Here is a 20,840-nt window from a genome sequence, read left to right as displayed (position 1 = left end):
CTGCGGGAGAGGCAAGCAGAGCCGGGACTGAGGCTGAATCAGGGACAGGGACAGGGACAGGGACAGGGACAGCGCCGTTCCGCCAGTGCCGTTCCCCGCTGCGGCTCCACAGCGCCCACCCGAGGGGCGCGCGCCCCCTGGCGGCTCCGCGCGCGCTGCGCCCGCCCCGTGACGGCGCTGCGGGCGATTGGCGGCTCCTCGCGTCACAGCCCCGTGTGACGTCACTCGCCCGCGCCCGGAGCCGCCGCCATGGGCAAGAGCCGCGGCGGGGCCGCCAAGGCCGGCAGCGTGTTCCGCATCGCCCGCAGCGGCGTCCTCAGGGCCAAGGCCAAGGGCAAGGCGCGGCCCGTCACCTCCGGGCTGAAGCAGGTGAGTGCTGCGGCGGGAGGAGGCGCTAGCCGGGCTGGGACAGCGCCCCACCACGGGGAGGGCCCCGGCCCTGCTGCGGCGCCCGAGGGAGGCCTCGGCCTGGCGGGGTTTCCTCCTCTTCGGCCTCGCTGCGCGGCGGAGGAAGCGCTGGGAACTGATTAAATCGAGCTGTTTTAGGGGCAGTGTGTGTCCGGGCACAAAACGACAAAGTGCACGATTTTCACCCGAAAATTAGGTTTGTATACGGATGTCATCATCTGCAAAAAGCACAGGAAGTTCATTTGACTAATTTGCAGGCATATGCCATAGAGGACATCGGGCTGTGCTTGAGGTATCGTTTGGGAAGTGCCTGATAGCATCTCGCCTTGTCCTTGGGAATGCGATGCTAAAGGGCGCGTCAGCAGTTCAGCGAGTTCGCGTTCACTGGCCTGCATTCACAGCGTCACCGAGGGTGTAATTCAGGGTACAGGTTAACAAAATGCCTTGATCCGAAGCACCGGGCACAGTTAGTTCAACTAACAAGGGGAAGTGGTTTCCATCACGTTCCTGGTCCCAGGAGGCGATCCCTTTGCCGGGCTCTGGGCTATGTTCCCACAGCTCTCCTTGATGCTGGCTCAGGAACTCTTCACCAACTAGGTGACTCAACTTGCTAAATCAGCAGCAAAAACTATTAAAAATACATTTTGCATTTTTATGTGCTGGGTTGGTGAGTTGAACAAACTTAATTATGAATGAATGAATGCAAAGAGAAGCATTTTAGTGGGGAAGAACCAGAAAGGATGGAGCCTTTTCTGATCCAGTAGTTGTTTATTTGCCTTAGCTGTCAAGTACAGCTCTGTCACTGAGATGCAGTGAACAGGCCCAGGAGTGCACACTGATGGGTGTTTTGCTCTTAATTCCTCTCTGTTCCTTTCTTGCACCTTACATGGGCTGTGATGCTCTGCAGATGCTTCTGTGAGACAATTTAACATACTAAAGCAATAGAAAAACAAAGAAGCAAAAATAATGTTATTTTTGTGTTTCTAGAGGAGCACAGCCCAGAGGAGGGGGAGAGTAGGTCATGGAGCTGGGAGCAGTGCAGAGGAAGAGGAATGGGGGTGATCTAAGCATAAGTTTTCCTGTTGGTAGCAGTGAGTCATTACATGGTATCTTCTCAAACCTTGCCTCCAGCCTGAGATGGGTGTTCTGCCAGAGTTCAGCTGTCCCTTTAGAAAAGCATCTGTTAATAAAAGTAATAAAAGCAGATAGTGGCTTATTTTTTCCATTTGATGCAGTTGCAGTGTGCTGGACAAACACAAGCAAATAGCTCTAAAAAAAAAAAGGCTGTTTCAGATTTCCTCCTGCAAGCCAAAGCCACTTGGTGAATTAATCTGGTGGACAGACAGGAGTGTAACAAACTTTGGAAAAAATAATTTCATGTTGCTGGCGTCGCATCTCCTCTTAGTCTAGACTGTCCTGTATAATAAAGAGAGAAACAGGTTTAAAATCATATTCATGAAAAGTCAGTAACCTGTTAGGAGTAAAATTTTATTCTCTGTGTTTGAAGCTGTATTGTTTAATGCATTAAGCCTCTGGGCTTAATGGGATTTACTTATCATTAAGCAGTATAGGAAGATGCTCAGAAAAAAAATTGTTAATAGCTAAAATTAATAGCTAAAAGCCCATTGTAACTGTTCAGACAACTTTTGATGTAGATACTGTGCTAGCTATAGAGCCTCTTTCTGTGGAGGAGTCCTGCCTGAGTACCTGACAGTATCACGTATTAAAACTGGAACCTTCTAACACCCCTGTGAAGCTGGAAGATGGTGACAAGCACTGATGGAACACATAGTCTTTGTCCATCATGTCACCAACAGTCCATCCACTCTGATCAGAGCCAGGAGATGGGGCTGTACTTCTCCAGTCACTCTCCCAGTTAAAATGTTGATCTGAGTAGGCCTGTTTTATCAGCCTCATTGCCACTGCTTTCTTAATACTGGTAGTTCTCTTGGTCACTCAGAATAAATGGAATTATTGTTACTGTATACATGCTCTGAACTTATGGAGGCTTTGAAAGCAAAATGACTACGTGTAACCATTCACAGTTTGCTTCTGCCTGTTTAAATTGCTGAGAGGTCAGTTACAGGGGTAGCCTTTGGAACAGCAGTAGGTATCCTGAAATTTGGGGTTGCCTGAAGACCTATGAGCGTGCTTCTGGAATGTTTGTGATGTAATAGGTCATTACCTGGCAAGGATCCTGTTCCAGATTTTGGAAGCAGCAGGTGCTAGGGCTGAGATCAGCTGAATCTTACTTTGCTGCAGTGGTGAGAGTTTATGCCCTCTTGCATCTGGCCTCCTCCTCTGCCACAGATAGTTGTCCCCAGAGTGCAACACGTGTCCATATTCTAGCTCTTCCTCTTTGAAAGCATTTTTGATAAAATAACTTGCAAAGGCAGACTTGGGCTAAAAGGGAGGCCGAGGTGCACAGAGATACACATCCCTCTCTGCTACAGCCACAGAGTTTCTTTAAATACTGCAGCAAAACCTGGTAGACATTGTTGGCCAGACCTACAGTACGAACAATTAGGTCGCAAGGTGTGATGATGAAAGGTAAGCTATTGGATGAAATTCAAAATGGTGAAATCATTTACCAGTTATATTGGGTTTGAGGGGCTACAGGGGTGGCTTCTCTAAAAAGTTGCCAGAAGCTTCCTCATGTCCGAAAGGGCCAATGCCAGCTGGGTCCAGGATGGATATGCTGCTGGCCAAGGCAGAGCCCATGAGGGAGTGCCTCTGGGATGATGCAGTTAAGAAGCACACCCCCAGCAGCAGTCAGAACAGAGGAGTGAGAATTTTTAAGAGAAACAGCCCTGCAGACAGCAAGATCAGTGAAGAAGGAGGGGGAGGAGGTGCTCCAGGTGCTGGAGCTGAGATTCCTCTGTAGCCTTTGTTTGACAACAAATGAAATTAATTTTCCCCAAGTCGAGTCTGTTCTGCCCATGATGGCAACTGAGTGATCTCGCCCTGCTGTTATCTTGACCCATGAGCCTTCCATTATATTTCCTGTCCCCTGTCCAGCTAAAGAAGGCAGTGATGGAGCGGCTTTTGTGGGAACCTGGCATCCAGCCAGGATCAGTCCACCAGAGAGATGAAGGAAGGAACCCTTCCTGGGACTCCACTCCAGCTAAGAGGAGCTGAGGGTGGTGTAGCAGCGCCTGTGGAAGCCTGGCTTTTGTTTTCTCTCTGTTCTCTTTCTGGATCACTATGGGCTCCTATTCCAATAGAGAAAGTTTAACTCTTGATTTTAAATATATTAGTACACAACTAGATGACCTAATGAGGTAACAGATAAAACATACTGAAAATCATGTAACACTGTCTGCATAATAGTTGCACAAGTGGAATTTTTGTTAAAAATAACAATGTATGTATTTTTTTCTCTCCCAGATAAACATTAAAAATGCTGAAAAAGTTAGCGCAATAAATAAAGCATTTGCTGAAGTTCAGAAAGAAATACAGCAGCTATCAAAAGGTACCACAGCAGAACCTCAGAAGACTCAGCAGGTAACTTCCCTCTGTAAAAATCTGAGGAGAATTAAAAGAATGTGTGTGTTTGAAGCATTATAATGTGTTTCTGAGACTGTAGGCAGTTAGCTCAGTTGGTCAAAGCATGGTGCTGGTAACACCAAGGTGCTGGGTTCAAACCTTGTGTGGGCCATTTACTTAAGAGTTGGACTTGATGATCCTTGTGGTCCCTTCCACCTCACAATAGTCTGTGAATCTGTGAATTCATGCAGTTGCTTTAAAGCTAGCATCCCAGTTTTATGAATTTCATGTGTGCGGTAACACTGAAACGTGGTTAGCATGTTCAAATGCTATGTAATTACTAAAGTAGAGAAGTGGGTGGGCAGCCATGCTCAAGCATGCTTCAAAAGCATATTTTTTAAGTACATTGTAGCTGATTTCTAATTGGTTTCTTAAGTTAGTTCCAGCTCAATCCCCCTTGATTTTAAACTTTTATCTCCTCATGAATAGACGCAGAGAGGATGAACCTTGCTGTTCCCTACCTGAAGCACCTGACCGTGCTTTGAAACAAACAGTTCTACCTCTCTCTGTTCCCGATTCTAAGCCTTCATATTACCTATCAGAAGCACCAACACCTGAAATAGCAATTTCTGTAGTACAGGTTTTGCCTGCAGCATTTAGGGTTCAAGACAGTGTTTCACTTGCCTTTGTCTAGTTTTTTTAATACAGGCCTACTTGCAGTCTTGCACAAGAATTAATTCACAAAGTTTAATTCCTGACAAGTTCCTGCATATAAACTCTCATGCTGACTGATGCTCTAGGCACAGTTTCAGGGAGAAAAAGCAGTCCTTCAGGATGAGGTGCAGATGAATCCATCCTGGCTGTTGGGGGAAGGTGGAGTTTGGAGAAGTGGACATGAGTTCTCAGTGTGCCTGAGGTGATCAAGTTTCTGTACAGCTGGGAGCAACAGAACAAGTGTCAAATACTTAAGGAGAGGCTGACAGAAAAATGAAACACAACTGACAGTGCTGCCAGCAAGGATTTCAAGGCAGTTGGAGCCAGTGGTCCTGTCCCTGCTGGGTTGTTACGTATTCCTCCAAGACTTCAGACTGTACTACTGCTCCTGTGCTAGTGGGGCTCTACATGACTGCTGTATTTGATTACTCAGGCTGTAACAGTATTGCCTACAAAGTTGCAAAACTGTTGTTGAGAGCAGTTGTGAACTAAAAGCCGAGCCTGTCTCAGTTGGGCCATGTGTGTTATGTTACTGGTACGACGCTCCTGAAGCACAAAGCCTATTCTGCTTGTGTCTCAACTTCAGTGTATCCTGCAATCCCCCCAAATTATTGAAGTATGACTGCAAAATTAGCCTATATTAAATACGTAAAAGACAAACTAATCTTCTGGACAATGGGTATTTATTAGTCTGGGGTTTTTTTCAAGCAGAACAAAAAGAAATTGCTTTCTACTTTAAACTGAAACTTTTTTTTTTTCAGGTTTCCACAAATCTGGAAAAGGAACCAGCAAACGTGGATGCTGCCACAAGCCTGTTATCTCAGTTGTAATATAAAATGGACAATGAAGGGGTTGCAAGAAATGAAAGACCACAAAGACTGATGGCTTTGTTTGCACAATTTTATTAAAAAAATTTTGTTAATATACAAGTATTGGCACACTTTAATACAAACTACAAACAGACGTTTCCTATCATGTAGGAAAGTGGAATGTCAGAAGTCAGTGTGAGAAACTTAAAGTGCTAAAACAGAAGGCACTTCACAAAATTGGTTCACTGAAACAATTTAGCATAACGCAAGTTGATACCCTTCACATTTCAACTTGGCAGTGAAAGCTTCAAAATTGTTTGAAAAGTTAAAGACTATAGCTTCTTGGCAGTAAAGCTTCAAAAAAAAATGCTGTTAACTGTGAGCAAGAAGCCTAATCATTTTTTGAAAAAATGATCAAAAGGCTATTAGGTATTTTCACTTTTCTTACTAAAGAAAGCTCCAAACAATTGGATTACACAGAAAAACACTCAGGTGAAAAAGTGCCAGATTTTTTTGATAAGAGCCCTTTTTTTCTTGTTCTTGAATTTGTTTTGTGAAGTAGTTAAAGGAAACAAAAGGAAATATACTCCCAGAGTCAGTGAACTAAGAAGTTATACATTCATTATTCAAATACTTAGGTTATGAAGAAGTCTAGAATGTTATAGTTAGAGGTAGATAAGTAGTCTGGTTGACACGATATCTAATAATTTAGTATCTGCACATCAAAGAGATCACAGACTCCTTCATTATCATCCAGGTTAAAGTTGTAGTCATCTCCGGGAGTAGGAGAGAGTCGTAAGAGAGGAAAAACTGTAAAGCAGGAATAGTTTAGTTTAAATTAAAACACTTTTGGAAAATCAGCCCTATCATATTCAGTATGTTTGTCATCAGTGTTAGTCTTAATAATTAAAATAGTCTTGATAATCTGACAAGCTCACTGAGATACATACCGTGAATACCTGTACTGCATTCAGACTAAGGCAGTAACTGATGTATCTACCATTTTTTGCTTGTTATTTTAAGTCAGTTTGCTGGAGTGATAGCTGTGGAATATGGGTTTAAGTTCTTCTGCAGCAAAGGAGCTCCTGAGCAGCTTTTGAAAACTTTAACCAGAAACCCATAATTTGTATTTATATTCCTTTGTCTTGTTACAATACCGCAACTACCAGCCTTCAAATAAGTAAGGAAGTTAGCATTATCTCTGTTTTTACAGAAGGGAAATGGAGGCTAGCAGTTTGTCTGTGCACTGACTGCATTTCAAGCATGGACTCGAAGCTGTCTTTGTGCGGTGAATAGAACCAAGAAGAGAAGCCTCAGCCCTCACTGCACTGTAGGAACTTTAACACAGTGTACATGAGCTGGGCATGCCATCCCTGCTCTAGAAGTGGAGGCTGTTTCCATGTTAACCACATACTGGCACGTTCACAGAATCCCATCTTGCTCCTTGGCTCTTATATAACCACATCTTCTGGATGAGCCCTGAGGCGGTCTGCTTGAAGGGCATATATTATCACAGGGCAAAAGGAACAAAGCGAGCCGAGTTCACCTCTTTGCCTGGCACCTCAGTGAGAGTGGCAGAGATAGGCAGCACATGAGCTCTGTAGTAGCTGTGGTACAGTGCTGCACTCATGGCCACAGAGGTGCAGGAGCACAAATGGGTGACATTTAGTGTATCATAGCTGGACATGTATCAGTCTGCATCCAGAACTATGTTCTGAAATACTCAAAGCACCTGCATAAAGCTTTAGGCAGAATAGAATTAAACCAGTTTGGTTTTCTTTTTAAAGGCAGCACACTAGTCATCAGCTTGTTCTTTCTTTGTCCCTAAATGAAGGACTGGTGAGTTATTCATGCATGTAAGCGCTTGTTGGATTAAGGTTTTCATATTTTGACTGTTAAATAAAACTTGCAGGGAATAGAAAGGGGAGCAAAGACAGGAGTGACAGAGGAAGCAACACGGGACAGAAGTAGTTTTATACTGACTCTTGGCATCAGATTTAACAGATGCTTCCTAAGTGCTGCTCACACAAAAACTATGCTGCTACTTGTGATTATTACAAAAGATGCTAAATACTTACCGTCAGAAGACATGAGTTCATCAATAATATCTCCACTGATATTTCCTGTGAGACAGGAACACATGCTTTAAGTATGTAGGATTTTTTAACACGTGTTTATAGCAGTCAACACATTCTTTGCATTAAACCACTGAATTGCCAAGTACACTATGGCTTGTGCAGTGTTAGGAGCTGCAGAGGTAGTATGCCATGTACATGTGAAATATCTTTGTATCCCTCAGCTTTTCCCCCCCCAATACATTTTTCCCACTTAGCCCTTAAAACCTAAGAGCCATATACAACATGAAGCTTATTTGGTGGCAAGGAAACTCATTTGCTCAAAATGAGTATGCTCCTCTGAGCTGGCTCCCTGGCTTCATTAGGAGATAAACAGAGGCCTGTTTTTTCCTCTGTGTAACTCATTGGTAACTTGGTCACAAAGAAGGGCTCAGGGAACCAGTAAAAACATTTCAACAGGAACTACTGCTTCCTACCTGCAGGCTCCTCCATCTTTGCAATGTCAAATGAGTTTGGCTTGAGAATACAGTTGACATCCAGAGGCAGCAAGCTCTGGTAGTCACTGGAACTGGCTGAGGCTTGGGCACTGTCCCCGGACAGGCTGGGATACAGCTCCGGCTCTGGCAGGCTGGAGTAAGGGGCTGTGGGGGCTGCACTGTCCCGCTGGGTGCTGCCACCTACACGGACAGGAAGGCATGTCACAAGTTCTGTTACAGTGAAACAGAACACAAAGCACCTGCCCCCAGCTTTGTCTTTTGAGGAGAACATGGCCAGTGTCTGGGATTGGGTGAGAGGAGTCTTCCCCTTCCACAGTCACAGGCACAATTTAATTAATTGTCAATTAGCTAAAGATTAATAAATGAAGGTAATCAGGACCCCTCAGAAATGCAGTTATAATATTCACAGCACTTTCTTAGATCTTTTCCTATTATCTATTAATTTACTATGAAAAAAACACCTGATATTCAGGAGCCTCTCACTGTGGCTATGTGGAAGAAGGTAAGCGACTTGTACAATAGCTGGAACTGGTGTATTATCAGTCTCATTAAAAGGTACACATTCATATCACATCCTCTGTCAAGAGGTTTGCAATTTTGCTCCAAACTGCATTCTGGAGAAGCACCTCAATAATTAACAGGATTACATCCAAAACCTGTTCAGTGTATGATGATAAGCTCTGAGGGAAGCATCTGTTTCACCAGACAGAAGAGGAAGAGGTGTCTCTGTAACCTCCTGAGAGCCGTTACTAAGCCCCTGGAATAGTCTTTTAATGGACAGCTGCTACCCTATGCAAATTCTTGATCTTTCCTTTGTCTACCACCTATCTTAACAGTTTCTTCTTTCCCTCCAGCTGCCTTCCTCCCCCACCCATCGGAGATAGGAAAACCCCTGGATCCACCTGATGGTGTGTCCGCAACTGCCGTTTGCGGTAACTCCCGTCCTTGGTTCAGGTCGTGCTGTTCTGGGGGATTTGGAGGAGCTGCGGCTGGTTTAAGTGGAGTTGCTGGAGCTGCAGGTTGAGATGGGGGCTGTGCAAGGTCATCAGGTGGAGGAACTGGAAACACCGTGGGCTTGGAGGAGCTCGACTCTTTGTTTATAAGCAGCACATGGATAGGTCCTGAACTACTTTTAAGGTTGATCTGGTATTTCTTCTGTCCGTTCTGTCCCTGTAAAGGTGGTGTATTACGAAAGTTACTGTTCCTTGAAAAATTGGAACTGTACAAGGTGATGAAGACTAAGATCAGCTGTTTTAGTCCACAATGAAAAAAAACCCCCAACAAAATCCAACATCACAGCTGCTAACTTGGGTCCTGCAGAGAACCTTACCATTGCCTGAACTGAGTTCAGCAGAGACGGACAAAGATAGTACCATTGATCAGCTTCATGGCTCTAGCCTTGGATGCTTTTACGATATTAGACTGTGCTTAGCCTCACTAAAAATAGCTTGTGAAACTTCTCAGGTGAATTTCAGCCTTCTTTAAGCACAGTGGCTATCATGCTTCATACAAACAAGGCTCTCTCCCAACTATGTAAACTATTTAAAACCAAGCACTGCAACAACAACAACAACAACAACAAAAGTTAAAGATGGACAGAAGTAAATAATTCAGCCTTCTATCTTAATCTTGCCAATTTAATCCTTTTGGCTATAGCAAGACTGCAGTCTGTTTCTGTATCCAGTCTAGTACCATGAGACTAAATCTAAATTAAAACTAAATCTAAAAGGCTTTTTCTTAAGAGATCCATTTTAACAATATAACAGAGGAACTTGACACATAAAAGTCACTGAGTTCTTAAGAGAATTCATGACAACTATGCATTATTTTTCAAGTTGCAACATTTAAAAGCAAGAGAGAAGAAGAAATCCATTTGTGTATCTTGGTTTTAATAGAAGGCACGGTTACCATTAGTCTAAGTGTACAAAACCCACTTTTTTCTATCCAGCTTCTCTCTTCTCAGCTGAAACAATCCTAATCCTTTCTCCCCCTCCTCTTGCACATGGATAGAGAGAAATCCTCTGCTCTAAAATAGCTCTTCTTTTCCACTATTGCTCTAGAACACTTAGGTAAACAAGAAACCAGTACATACCATTTCAGGTCTAGGTACTTCCAACTGTGTACCACAAGGTGCTTGAATTGCTAGAAGTGTATCTCCTGGTTAAACAGCAATTTTTAAGAAAGTGTTAAGTGTAGTTTTCTTAAGTCTTGTATAGTATCCACTCAAATGAGATCTGGAAATTCTCTAAGGCCACCTAAAGTACTGCACAATTTAGCATATATAAACTTGTGGTAAGACATATGTAGTCCCTATAAGACCCAAGTATATTGCATAGTATAAATCACAGAATTCCAATACTTAGATCATAGTTGCAAAAATATTTTCTCACAACAGTGCAAGAGTTACAATTTTCTTTACCCGTTTGTCTTCTAGTTGTATATCTAACATAAGGTGAAAATATTTAGTTCCTTTTTTCACAGAATCAAAGAATGATTTAGGTTGGAAAAGACCTCCAAGACCATCGAGTCCAGCCTTTGACTGATCACCACCTTGTCAACTAGACATAGCACTAAGTGTCATGTCCAGTCGTTTCTTGAACACCTCCATGGATAGTGACTCCACCACCTTCCTGGGCAGCCTGATCCAATGCTTAGAAGCCCTTTCTCTGAAGAAATTTTTCCTGATGTCCAACCTGAACCTCCCCTGGGTGCAGCTTGAGGCCATATCCTCTTGTCCTGTTGCTGTTTCCTGGAAGAAGAGACTGACCCCCACCTGGCTACACCCTCCTTTCAGGTACTTGTAGACAGTGATAAGGCCTCCCTTGAGCTTCCTTTTCTCCAGGCTAAACAACCCCAGCTCCCTCAGCCACTCCTCATATGATTTCAGCTAAACCAGCTCTCTGGTCTAGCTCACTTTATGACTTTGATGAGTGGTGGTACTACAGAAGTTTAACAGAAGGAAGAAGAGGTATTGATGTTCAGTGCCAGCACTTCCAAGTATCTAAGCTCATGGCTTCCGCAGCACAACTGGGATGTAACAGATGGCTGTCAAACTCATCTGTGGCTTACTATGCGCATTAAAACATGTTAGGTAAAGTCAGGGGACCACAGTTACATGCACAGCACTGGCACAATACTGCAAGTCACTTGCCTACCTGCACATTATTTCCTCTTTGTCCATAACTAATTTGGGAAAACATTTTTCTTTCTCTATCTCCTAAGAAACACGTAGGTGAAATATTATGTGAGTGCCATGCCACGTGCCTCCATGTTTTGTAATGACTTAACTCTTTTCAGTAACAGCTCATTTTTGTTAAACTGCAGTAGTTTTCTAGTCTTGTGTTTTTATTTAAAAAAATCTTCCTTGTGGCAAAGGAAAGATGGGTTTGAGCCTAGCTGGAGGCTGAACAACAATCTTCCCTTGGGTGCCCAAAATCAGGAGATGATGTCAAGGGAAGTAACCTCTGCCAGCATTTCTTGTCAATTTCTTCAAACCACCTGTAGAGGAATCCTTCAGATTTAGTAGCAATGCCTCATCATTGACCTTCAGCTGGCTTCACTTGTACAGCATCACAAGCTCTGTCTGGCCACAGCTGCCACCAGAAAATGATACGAAATTTGGATCTTCTTGGTTCTTTTGGAGGGTTGGACCAACATGCTCTGTCTCTGGTTCCATTAATGGCCCGTGGCAAGCTGCTGAGAAGTATGAATACCAAAAAAGACATCCACAACCAGGACTCCAGCTGAGCTTCCATTCTACACCATCTGTGACTACAACTAGAACATACCAGAACTTGGTAGCCACAAACATTATGAAACATCTACCTAGTACTGATCACTATTGAGTACTTCTAAATTCAAAATACTTGCAAGGAAAAAGCAGGTTAGTTAGCAAGTTATTTTTCAAGAAATCCCTCACTGTAGAAATACAGCCTAACAGCAACTTACCATTGAAGCAGTTGCAGATATCTTCATGGGTGACATATGAAAATGTAATTTATGTCAAGGAACGTTTTTCTTAAAGCAATATAAAACTGGTATATGTTGCCCTTTAGAAGTTTGTCCAAACTGAGCCTAAACTATAATGTTATTATAGTTACTTAGAAGTGTCATCAAGGCATTATTTTTGACTTTCAGAATGGCTCCTTACAAATAACAAGAGTTCTGTGTTTTAAAGAAAAAACTTGTATCTGCAAAGAAAATACAAAAAGAAAAATAGTTGTGTAGCTTGAATGAGAAGTGATTCTTCTAAAAAAGGAGAACATGTAAAATCTTGTTTTGAAGAATACCATTTACTTTGCTAACTTGACAATACAGAATTCAGGTATGTACCAGCATTTCCCTGAATCACACAAAAATACTGCTAGGGGGAACTTCAGAAGTCATCTGCCATCCCATTCCTCTGCCTCAAGGTAGGACTGATCCACTGTTCAGACATTCCAGACAGATGTTTTTCTTTCCTCTTCTGCAAAACCTCCAGTGACAGGTATTCCACCACCTCCACCCTGGGGGATCAATTTCATTGCTAGCTCTCCCAAAAGGAAAGTTTCTCCTAAAATTTAACTTCAATCTCCTTTGCTACAAAATCCATTTTACAAAAACAGTTTCTGTCCAGAAAATTTAAGTACTTATCAATAGTATTATAGGGCACTTGCCTGCTCCCAATCTCAGGTGTCTATTTTGCAAGACAGCTAAACACATGCTTATGAGCAATGCAGCTGGAACTCTCTGATATTTATATACAGGATCTTTTTTTCCAGTTTGAAACCCAACAAGCTTCAGAACTTTGTCAAATCAATTTATCTTTGGGTGATAGCTTGATCTTTTCAAAATGAAGCAACAAAAAAAGACTCATGTAAAGAATTTATACTTTGTTACCAGTGCAAGTTCTGGAAGCAATATAACTAATTTCAAATAAGACACTAGGATTGTACTATTGACTTAAAAGTTACTGCTGTACATCTATTTATATGCTAAATTATTTTCATGTTACCCACAGTCATAGAAGTTAAAAAGTCATGTGTCTAAGATTTATATCTTCTTTTGTTGAAGCAAAACCTGAAAAAATACTTGCCTTACCTTGCTTCAGGATAAAATGGGCTACATTATGCTTTATCCATTACCTTTAGGTGTTGCCTTAATTCTAGTTCCAAAATGCACACAATTAATTTAAAAGGATATTGGTGGTTTGTAGAATCATCCATGACGTTCTTGATACTTTGTTGAAGCCACAGTTTCTGCTGATCCAATTCTTTTTCTTTTAGCTCTAAATCTTCAATTTCAGCTTCCAGATATCTCAGCCTGTCTATGACTTCTTTTGTATTGCAGCCAGCACCTACTCCTCTTAAAAAGGTAAAAGGGTTCATGAAACCACAAGTGAAAATCTAAAGCAAACATGCATTGATAATTTCTTAAGACTATTTTCAACATTTGGAATTTTTTTTTTAAATTAGTATCATCTACTAATATTCAATATGAAGGAAATGAGCATTTACCCTCCCAGTAGTGTTTTAACAGGAAAATGAAAATGCTTAACCTCTGATCAAATTAAGATTTCCCTCTACAAAAATTTATCTTCTTTCGGAGTGTAGTTTTTTTCTGCATTGGAACTGTTTTGCAGGCCCTTTCTCCTTCACCCATAATTCTTACCTTGAGCTTTTACTTTCAGAGGCCTAAGAGACAATAGGCATGGACTGTGGTAGAGCAGGTAGATGGAGATCATGTGCCCTGATACCCCTCCCAGATTCATTCACAGGGAATTTTTCAATTGCAAGTGCTAGTTATAAAGTAGCACTAAAAGTTTTCTAAAAGTTTCTCTTCCGTGTGCTTTAAACTTGATTTTATGTATCAAAGACACAAGTTAAAAGGAAAACAAATACAGTTAATTTATTGTAATTCTACAACGTCATATTGCTCACTGAAACGCATTACGTTAATTTTATGGTGTCATACCTAGTCAGAAGAAGTAGAAAGAGGCAATTTTTGTTGCTCTTGGGCATGCAAAAATTTGCAGAATTGACATAACTTACTTCCACTGAATGCTGTTTTTTGACTTCTTCTCAATGAGATCAATCCCCTCTAGAACGTTGGTGATATCATAGATCCTTCTCTTCTGCCTCACAGCAAGAGTATCAGCAGCCTGTCGAGAGAACAACCATCAGCAGCTTGCATGCTGAGGGAAAAGACAGTTAAACCACTCCCTTGGAAAAATGCCATCTAATGTCATTCCAAAGGGAGAAGGTTCTTCAAGAGCCAGATACCATCATGAATTCTGAAGTCCAGCACCTGCAGGTAGTGCTACAAAGCACACGGAGCAGTCCCCTGGCTGAAGGCCAGCAGGCCATCCCCTGACAGAGAGGGGAGCTCACAGGGGTTGCAAAGACCATGGTCAGTATCTGGAGCATATTTAACTGCATGGAGGAGCTTCCCATGCTCTTTCTGGAGGGCAGGAAAAGGTATGGAAGGCAGGCAGTGACACCCTGCAGTGGGGCAAGCCTCTGAAGCCAAGGACATACTACGTTTATCACTCCTTCCACTGACACTCGAGGTATTACAGCCTTTGTTTGGATTCAGTGGTGCCAGGATACGAAACAACAGGGCTGTAATTTCACAAAGTGGCTGCAGGAGAGCTGCAGCATTTCAAGCCACCATTGTCCTCGCACAAATGCCCCAAACAGCATACTCAATCTGTCACACTGAGCACCAGCACCCTGGTACAGCTGCCAGGGGTGTTGCTGCTGACACACAGCCAGCTGTGCAGCACATCTGAGGGCTGTCACAACTCACCACTCTGAGCAAAGCAGTGTCAGGCAGAGACAACCAATTCCTGCCTTACTTCTTTCTCTCCATGGTGATTTTTGTGTAACTGATGCCAAGGGATAAGATAAAATAAGCAAACAAACTAGTCATGCCTTCCACACCTGAAAAGCAGCTCAAGTTCAAAGAATATTTGCTAAAAGGAGGGAAAACAGAGAGGAAGGAGTCTGACTCTGTAATTACTTGGAACACTTAAATACAATGATTACATGGGATTGTATGTATTAAATAAAAGAGAAGAAAAATAAAGAGAAGGGTAGGCAAAGACTTCTGAATTTGAACTAATACATAAAGTCAAATAATTTCTGCTACAGGAACACAATCATTTATTTCAGTTTGTTCCAACAATCTACTAAATGTATGCTTTTTGTATGCAGCCTATATGAAAGAAAGGTAGAACTCGAGACAACCATAACCTGGAAGGCAAACAAAATTTCTTTGCTTAAGAGTACAATTACCTTTTGCTACTCAAGTAAAGTTGAAAGGATAAAAAGAAAGAACAGAGATTAAAAAAATACTCTTACAGCCATGAAGTATAAGCACTGCTCTTTCTCCTTGGCAGTGATGTACCCACTAAATACTGTTTCCACTGACACCATTAGCAGCGTTTATCTTTTGTATGGTCTTCTGTATGAGTCTTTTAAAATATTTTCTTATCTAACCAAACAAAATACATGCAAGTACAAATAAAGTGCACAGTTTAGTTCTCTCCAAGAAAACAGGCTCTTTGATCACTTGTGTCAGCAGGTATGCACCTGCTATCTTAATCTGCTATTTTTGCTGCATACATACACGCTGCTTCCAATGACTGCAAGAGAACCTCAAAAATCTAGCAAGTAACAAAGTTGATGCCACTTGCACAATGCTTAATCAGCACCCCATACATCTCACAGTCTTCAGTTATTCTACAAGCTGTTTACATAATTCAGTGCAAGGAATGGACGGCACACACTTAGCTGCTATTCAGCTTTCTGGTTTTTTCCCATTGCTCTACATATTGACCTAGGACTTAGCCTACCACTCAGGGCTTGAATGATGAAGAAACTGCTCTGGAGACAGATTTCATTACCTCTTGAGATTTTCCCAAAGGCCTGTCTACAAAATGTAAATGCTTTACTAATCTTAATGTATTTTCAAATTGTACTGGTAGCAAAAGATACCAATGTACATAAATTTGGAGCTGTGAAACCAAAGCTTAAGATTTTTTTTTTTAAAGTCACTTTTTCTGAGTGTCGAATTTCAAATGTTTCAAAGTTGAAGTAATTGTTGCACTCTAAATGCTATTGCATTTTGTATGCCCCAAGCACAGCTCCCATGAACACCAGCAGCAGATTCACCCCTACCAGATCCAGATCCCCAGGACAGGGGCTCATTTCACAGGAAAATGAAGGACACAGTTACATATGTATTTGGCTTGACTACCCTGTATACAGTTCAAGCGCTGCTATGAAGTTCAGCTACTTACAAGAGTACCTACACAAGCTGGGACCAGTTCCCAAACTGAAATGTTTAATCCAGACATTCACTAGCATTCTGGTGCTGATCTTGTAATCTAATTATCTTTTAAAAATTTCACAGATATTTAAAAAGCAATTGAGAAGTTCCTCCCTGACATTCTAGCAGTTATCAGTGTGATACCTTCTGACAGGTACATGGATCAGAAATTAAGTTCAGTCCTCCACATAAACCATTCACTAATAATTTAAATAATTAAATGAGCTTTCTTAGACAAATCTCTTGTTGTCAAAAACACTGTATAAAACTCATCATTTCTCAGCCTATCTACAGCAATTACTCTGCTAACATAGGTGGACATAGCTTCCACATTCAGAGTTCTTTCATAAAATCTTTCAAATGTAAAGCTGCTGAACTCTAGTTATTCCTCCTAATATCTCCTCATGCTTTGATTAAGTATGTATTCAAGCCAAGCACTCACAAGTGTCTCATAGACAGGTCCAGAGCTGGAATATAATATCTAAGCACAGAGCTATGGTTCTGTGCATTCCGATCGTGCAGCTCTTGGAATACAGAAAACACACTGTTCAGCACAGGTTCAGCTGCAGGCACGCACACACACGCACACCCACCCACCCAGAAATAAGAAAGAAAGGCCAGGAAAAGGGCAATTGAGAGTTTGTAGCCCCCCCGCCCCCCACCCCAACTTCTTTGCTCCCTGGGAGCTGACAAAAGGCAGCAGAAATCCTCAGCTGCAGATGTGCTGCGTTAGCCCTAGAGAGCAGAGGAACTCGATAGAGCACCCGTGACAGAGTCATTACTGAGAAGCTTAAAGCACAAGGGCCAGCACTGCCTGCTTGCTCTCTCCACGTGTCAAAGGAAAGAGGTCCTGCATCTTCTGAACTCTGCCCATACCACATGACAACATTTTCTCCCCAGGAGGGTTGTCAACAGTTTGGTGAGAGTTTTAAATTGAATGGCGCTCTTGTCAAATTGTATGGAAAAGTGCTGAATGTCATTGCAACATAAACACTAAAGGAATGTAAAATCTAATAGATAGGCTCGCTCTTCCTCTGTGGAGTGCCACAAGTGTAAGGCAGCTGTTATCTGACCTTGACCAACACACTTCTAAAACAAGTAGATTTTAGAATACCTCATGTTTTGCACTGATGATCAGAAACACTACTTAACCATCATTAGAGCAGGGATGGCATTCTGCTAGAAACAAAGGCCACTTAAGAAATTAAGGCAGAAGCACTGTATGCTATGAAGAGCATTCCTTCAGGTGGTTTATCCTTTATTCACTCATCTTGGTCTTTTTCGCTCTTCCCTGCAATTCATGGGTTGCTGCAGATAGAAACTTAGTTTTATATCATCCTTTAGTGTTCTAAGCTTAACTCCATGACTAGATTTCTTTATAAAGGCTTATTCAGTGATAAGTATGTCATTATTTTAGAATAGCTGTTTGATTTTAAAGTAAATGCAAAATTCAAATTTCAAGTAAAGAAAATTCTCACTTCCACAATTTCTCAGATGTTACAGTGAAGTGTCCACCACTAAAACATTTTCACAGCTTCCTTTTACAGCCTACTAAACTGAAATTATAGATGTATTAAAGATCACCAGAAAATGTCCCATAAAACAGATTTTCCTTCTCAATTGCTAAATTGCAAAGCTGGAAGTCCACCTGTTTCCAAATTTTATTTTCTTCCTAGTGCTGGTTTTGCTAAAGAAATACTGATCAGCAGCACAACGTCAGATGGTCAATACCAGCCAGCAGAGAGACACTTAAAGGTGTTCACTGCATGAATCATTTCTTGGAATACTCTGTTCCATTTCAAGACTGTCCTGTTCTTCAGTTTGCTGAGCACACTGACAGAACACAAACACACAAACTGGTCTTCATTTTTCCTTAGATATATGGCTTATATATGAGAAAACCAGTCACAGAAATGTATGTTCTGACTCACTGTTTATGAAAGTACCAACAATTTAGGCACTGCAATTAGTATTTACTTTCAACAAACTCTAACCTGTAATTCTTACACCAGTCTCCAATAGGTCTCGAGCACAAACGTCTGTGATTGGTTGCAGTGCCTACTTAATTTTTCCGTGGCTATCAACCTTTCATTCCTTCTGAGTAGGTACCTTTCTCACTAAAGAGAAGAAGCATTGTTCCATCCCACTACGCAGCCCAACTTTATTGTTCAAGTCAATCTTCTTTGGCACATTAAGCCAAGCTTTTGGGCCTGATGTCTTGCAAACTGAGTATGTTTTGCTTCTCAGATTGACCTGGAACATCTCTCAGGACATGACAGACAATAAAGGAAGCTGCACAACAATCCCAAAGATCTGAACGTCATCGTTCTGTTTTGCTAGAGAAAGAGGCAATTAATAATAAGGAGCTCATCAACTTGTCCAGACCACAGCATAACCAAATGAGGAATATAAAACCTATCAGTGTCCTTCCCTATTCACCCTGAAGTTTCAGTAGCCACAGTAATATCACTGAAGTGCATCCAGTCTGAACAGGGATGCACAAAAAAAGCTCCGAGAACACCATTCACCTCCTGGGGCCTACTAAGAGTAATTAAAAAATAAGTCAATTTTCCAGAAAGTACTTTAACCAAAGCACCAAGCCAGCCTCTTGCTGCACTTTGCTGAACACCGCAGCCATTCACTGACAACCTTAACCAGTCAGGTTAACATACCTTTGCCTCAATGCATTGCACACCTGACAACCTGGGCCAGAGCAGCAGCATGCTCCAGGGAACTGGCAGGACACAGTGCCAAGGATCCCTCCTGCAACACAGTGACCCCCTGGCATGAGGGCCACGCCAAGGTAGGCTGGTCCCAGGGCATCACTGGAGATGCTCCAGCTGCTGCTGCCCAATGCCCTCACACCCTGGAGGCAGTGGGCTGGCTGCAGAGCTGGGTGACAATGATTTGTCACTCATACACCAATTCAGCTTCTTTCATTCACACATAACAGAAAGTATAAGGTGGCAATGGTCTGTTTTTCAACATCGTTTTCTCTTGCTAAAAGGACATCGAGGGGGGTGGGCAAGGTTTAAACAGCAGTCCACACACTGAGTCAGTGCAGGGAGAAACATAGGGCAGTAAAAAAAATACACGGAATTATCAGGGCTGGAATGGACCTCTAGAGATCATTTAGTCCAACCCCTGCCAAGGCAGGGTCACCTAAAACAGGTGCACAGGAACTCATGCAGGTGGGTTTTGAATGTCTCCAGAGAAGAAGACTCCACGACCCCCCTGGGCAGCCTGTTCCAGTGCTCTGCCTCCCTTAACGTAGAGAAGTTCTTCCTCATCTTGAGGTGAAACTTCTTGTACTTTAGTTTATGGCCATTGCTCCTCGTCCTGTCACTGTGCACCACCAAAGTCTGGCACCATCCTCTTGGCACGCACCTATAAGATATTTATAAACACCGATGAGACCTGCTCCCAGTCTTTTCTTCTCTGGACTAAACAGGCCCAGCTCTCGCAGTCTCTCCTCGTAAGAGATGCTCCAGACCCCTCACCATCTCTGTAGCCCTCTGCTGGACCCTCTCCAGTAGCTCCTTGTTTTTCTTGTACTGAGAAGCCCACAACAGGGCATAATAAACAAGACCACTCTCAATAAGTTAAATTTAACGCACGGAACCCATTAATTATGCCCCTTAATAAAAGCCGAAACGCGTATTTGAGCCGACCGCGACGGCTGTCAGCCATCACCGGGTACCCACAGCCCGTCAGCGACCGGGGGAGGCCCCGCCACGCCGGGCGGGCGGTAGGGAAGGACGGACGGAAGGAAGGAGGGAGGGAGGGAGGGAACGGGCGGCCCTGCCCGGCCCCCGGGCTGCGCCGGCCTCCCTGCAGCGCGGCGGGCCCTGCGCCCGGCCGGGCCCGGCGGTGCCGCCGGCCGCCCCCCCGCCCTCGCACCGCTTTGAGGTCCAGCACGCCGTCCTTGGCCTCCTGCAGCAGCGACACGAACTTGGTGGTCAGCAGCCCCAGGCTCTTCTCGTGGCGGCTGCTGCCGCCGCCCGCCGCCTCGGCCGCCGCGGCCATGCCGCCGGCGGGGCCACGTGTCGCGACCGCCGCAACGGCCCGAGCGGGAGCGCGGCCCCGGCCCCCGGCGCGCGGCGGCGGGAGGGGCGGCCCGCAGGAAGTGACGCCGCCGCCGTTGCCGGGACACCGGCGCGGGTCGGCCGCGGGGCTGCGGCCGCGGGCGGGGGACGGGCCCGGCCCCTCCGACCGGGGCAGGGCGGGCGGCCCCGCGGCCTGCGGGAGACGGACTGCGCTTGGCTGGCGCGGGCCGCTCCCGGCTTTCGCTCAGGGCCCCCAGGACGGGTAGCGCAGGCCTGGAGTCGGCGAGATACGTCCCGCGAGCCTGGCTGTCTCCGCCTCGATGGCTCCTTGTCGCTCATTTCACCGTTTGCATTTGATATAAAAGCACTCAGATTAATTTTAAACGATGTTCTACCTTGCCAGGCCAGGCACAGGACACGTTGATGATCTGGCCAGGGGCACAGGGAATTTTGAATGCTTACCCAGTCCCTTCCCCTTGTGTCCAAATATACTTG

At 43.6% G+C, this 20,840-nt stretch overlaps 2 protein-coding genes across 3 annotated transcripts; one reads left to right on the top strand and one right to left on the bottom strand.

Annotated features, from left to right (window-relative positions):
• Positions 1 to 220: 220 nt before the first annotated feature.
• RBIS (ribosomal biogenesis factor) lies at positions 221 to 5,537 on the top strand. Its single transcript, XM_032128579.1, has 3 exons — positions 221 to 369; positions 3,796 to 3,912; positions 5,370 to 5,537. The coding sequence occupies exons 1-3, from the start codon at positions 250 to 252 to the stop codon at positions 5,436 to 5,438; spliced, it is 306 nt and encodes a 101-aa protein (XP_031984470.1). The 5' UTR covers positions 221 to 249; the 3' UTR covers positions 5,439 to 5,537.
• Positions 5,491 to 20,416, bottom strand: E2F5 (E2F transcription factor 5). 2 transcript variants are annotated; one of them, XM_032128562.1, is made up of 9 exons: positions 20,200 to 20,416; positions 14,019 to 14,128; positions 13,171 to 13,332; positions 11,938 to 11,981; positions 10,082 to 10,146; positions 8,892 to 9,159; positions 7,969 to 8,169; positions 7,496 to 7,540; positions 5,491 to 6,227 (listed from the first exon to the last, which is right to left on the bottom strand). In XM_032128562.1, exons 1-9 carry the CDS (start codon positions 20,323 to 20,325, stop codon positions 6,118 to 6,120), a joined length of 1,131 nt encoding a protein of 376 aa, XP_031984453.1. In that variant the 5' UTR covers positions 20,326 to 20,416; the 3' UTR covers positions 5,491 to 6,117. The 2 variants fall into 2 exon arrangements, with proteins under 2 accessions (XP_031984453.1, XP_031984457.1); XM_032128566.1 differs by lacking the exon at positions 20,200 to 20,416 and adding an exon at positions 19,687 to 20,061.
• Between the last annotated feature and the right edge of the window lie 424 nt (positions 20,417 to 20,840).

The sequence above is a fragment of the Corvus moneduloides genome, chromosome 1 (genome assembly GCF_009650955.1).
Source record: "Corvus moneduloides isolate bCorMon1 chromosome 1, bCorMon1.pri, whole genome shotgun sequence".
NCBI lineage: Eukaryota > Metazoa > Chordata > Aves > Passeriformes > Corvidae > Corvus > Corvus moneduloides.
Note: the sequence above shows the minus strand (reverse complement) of the source record. Positions and strands in the feature narration are given on the sequence as shown.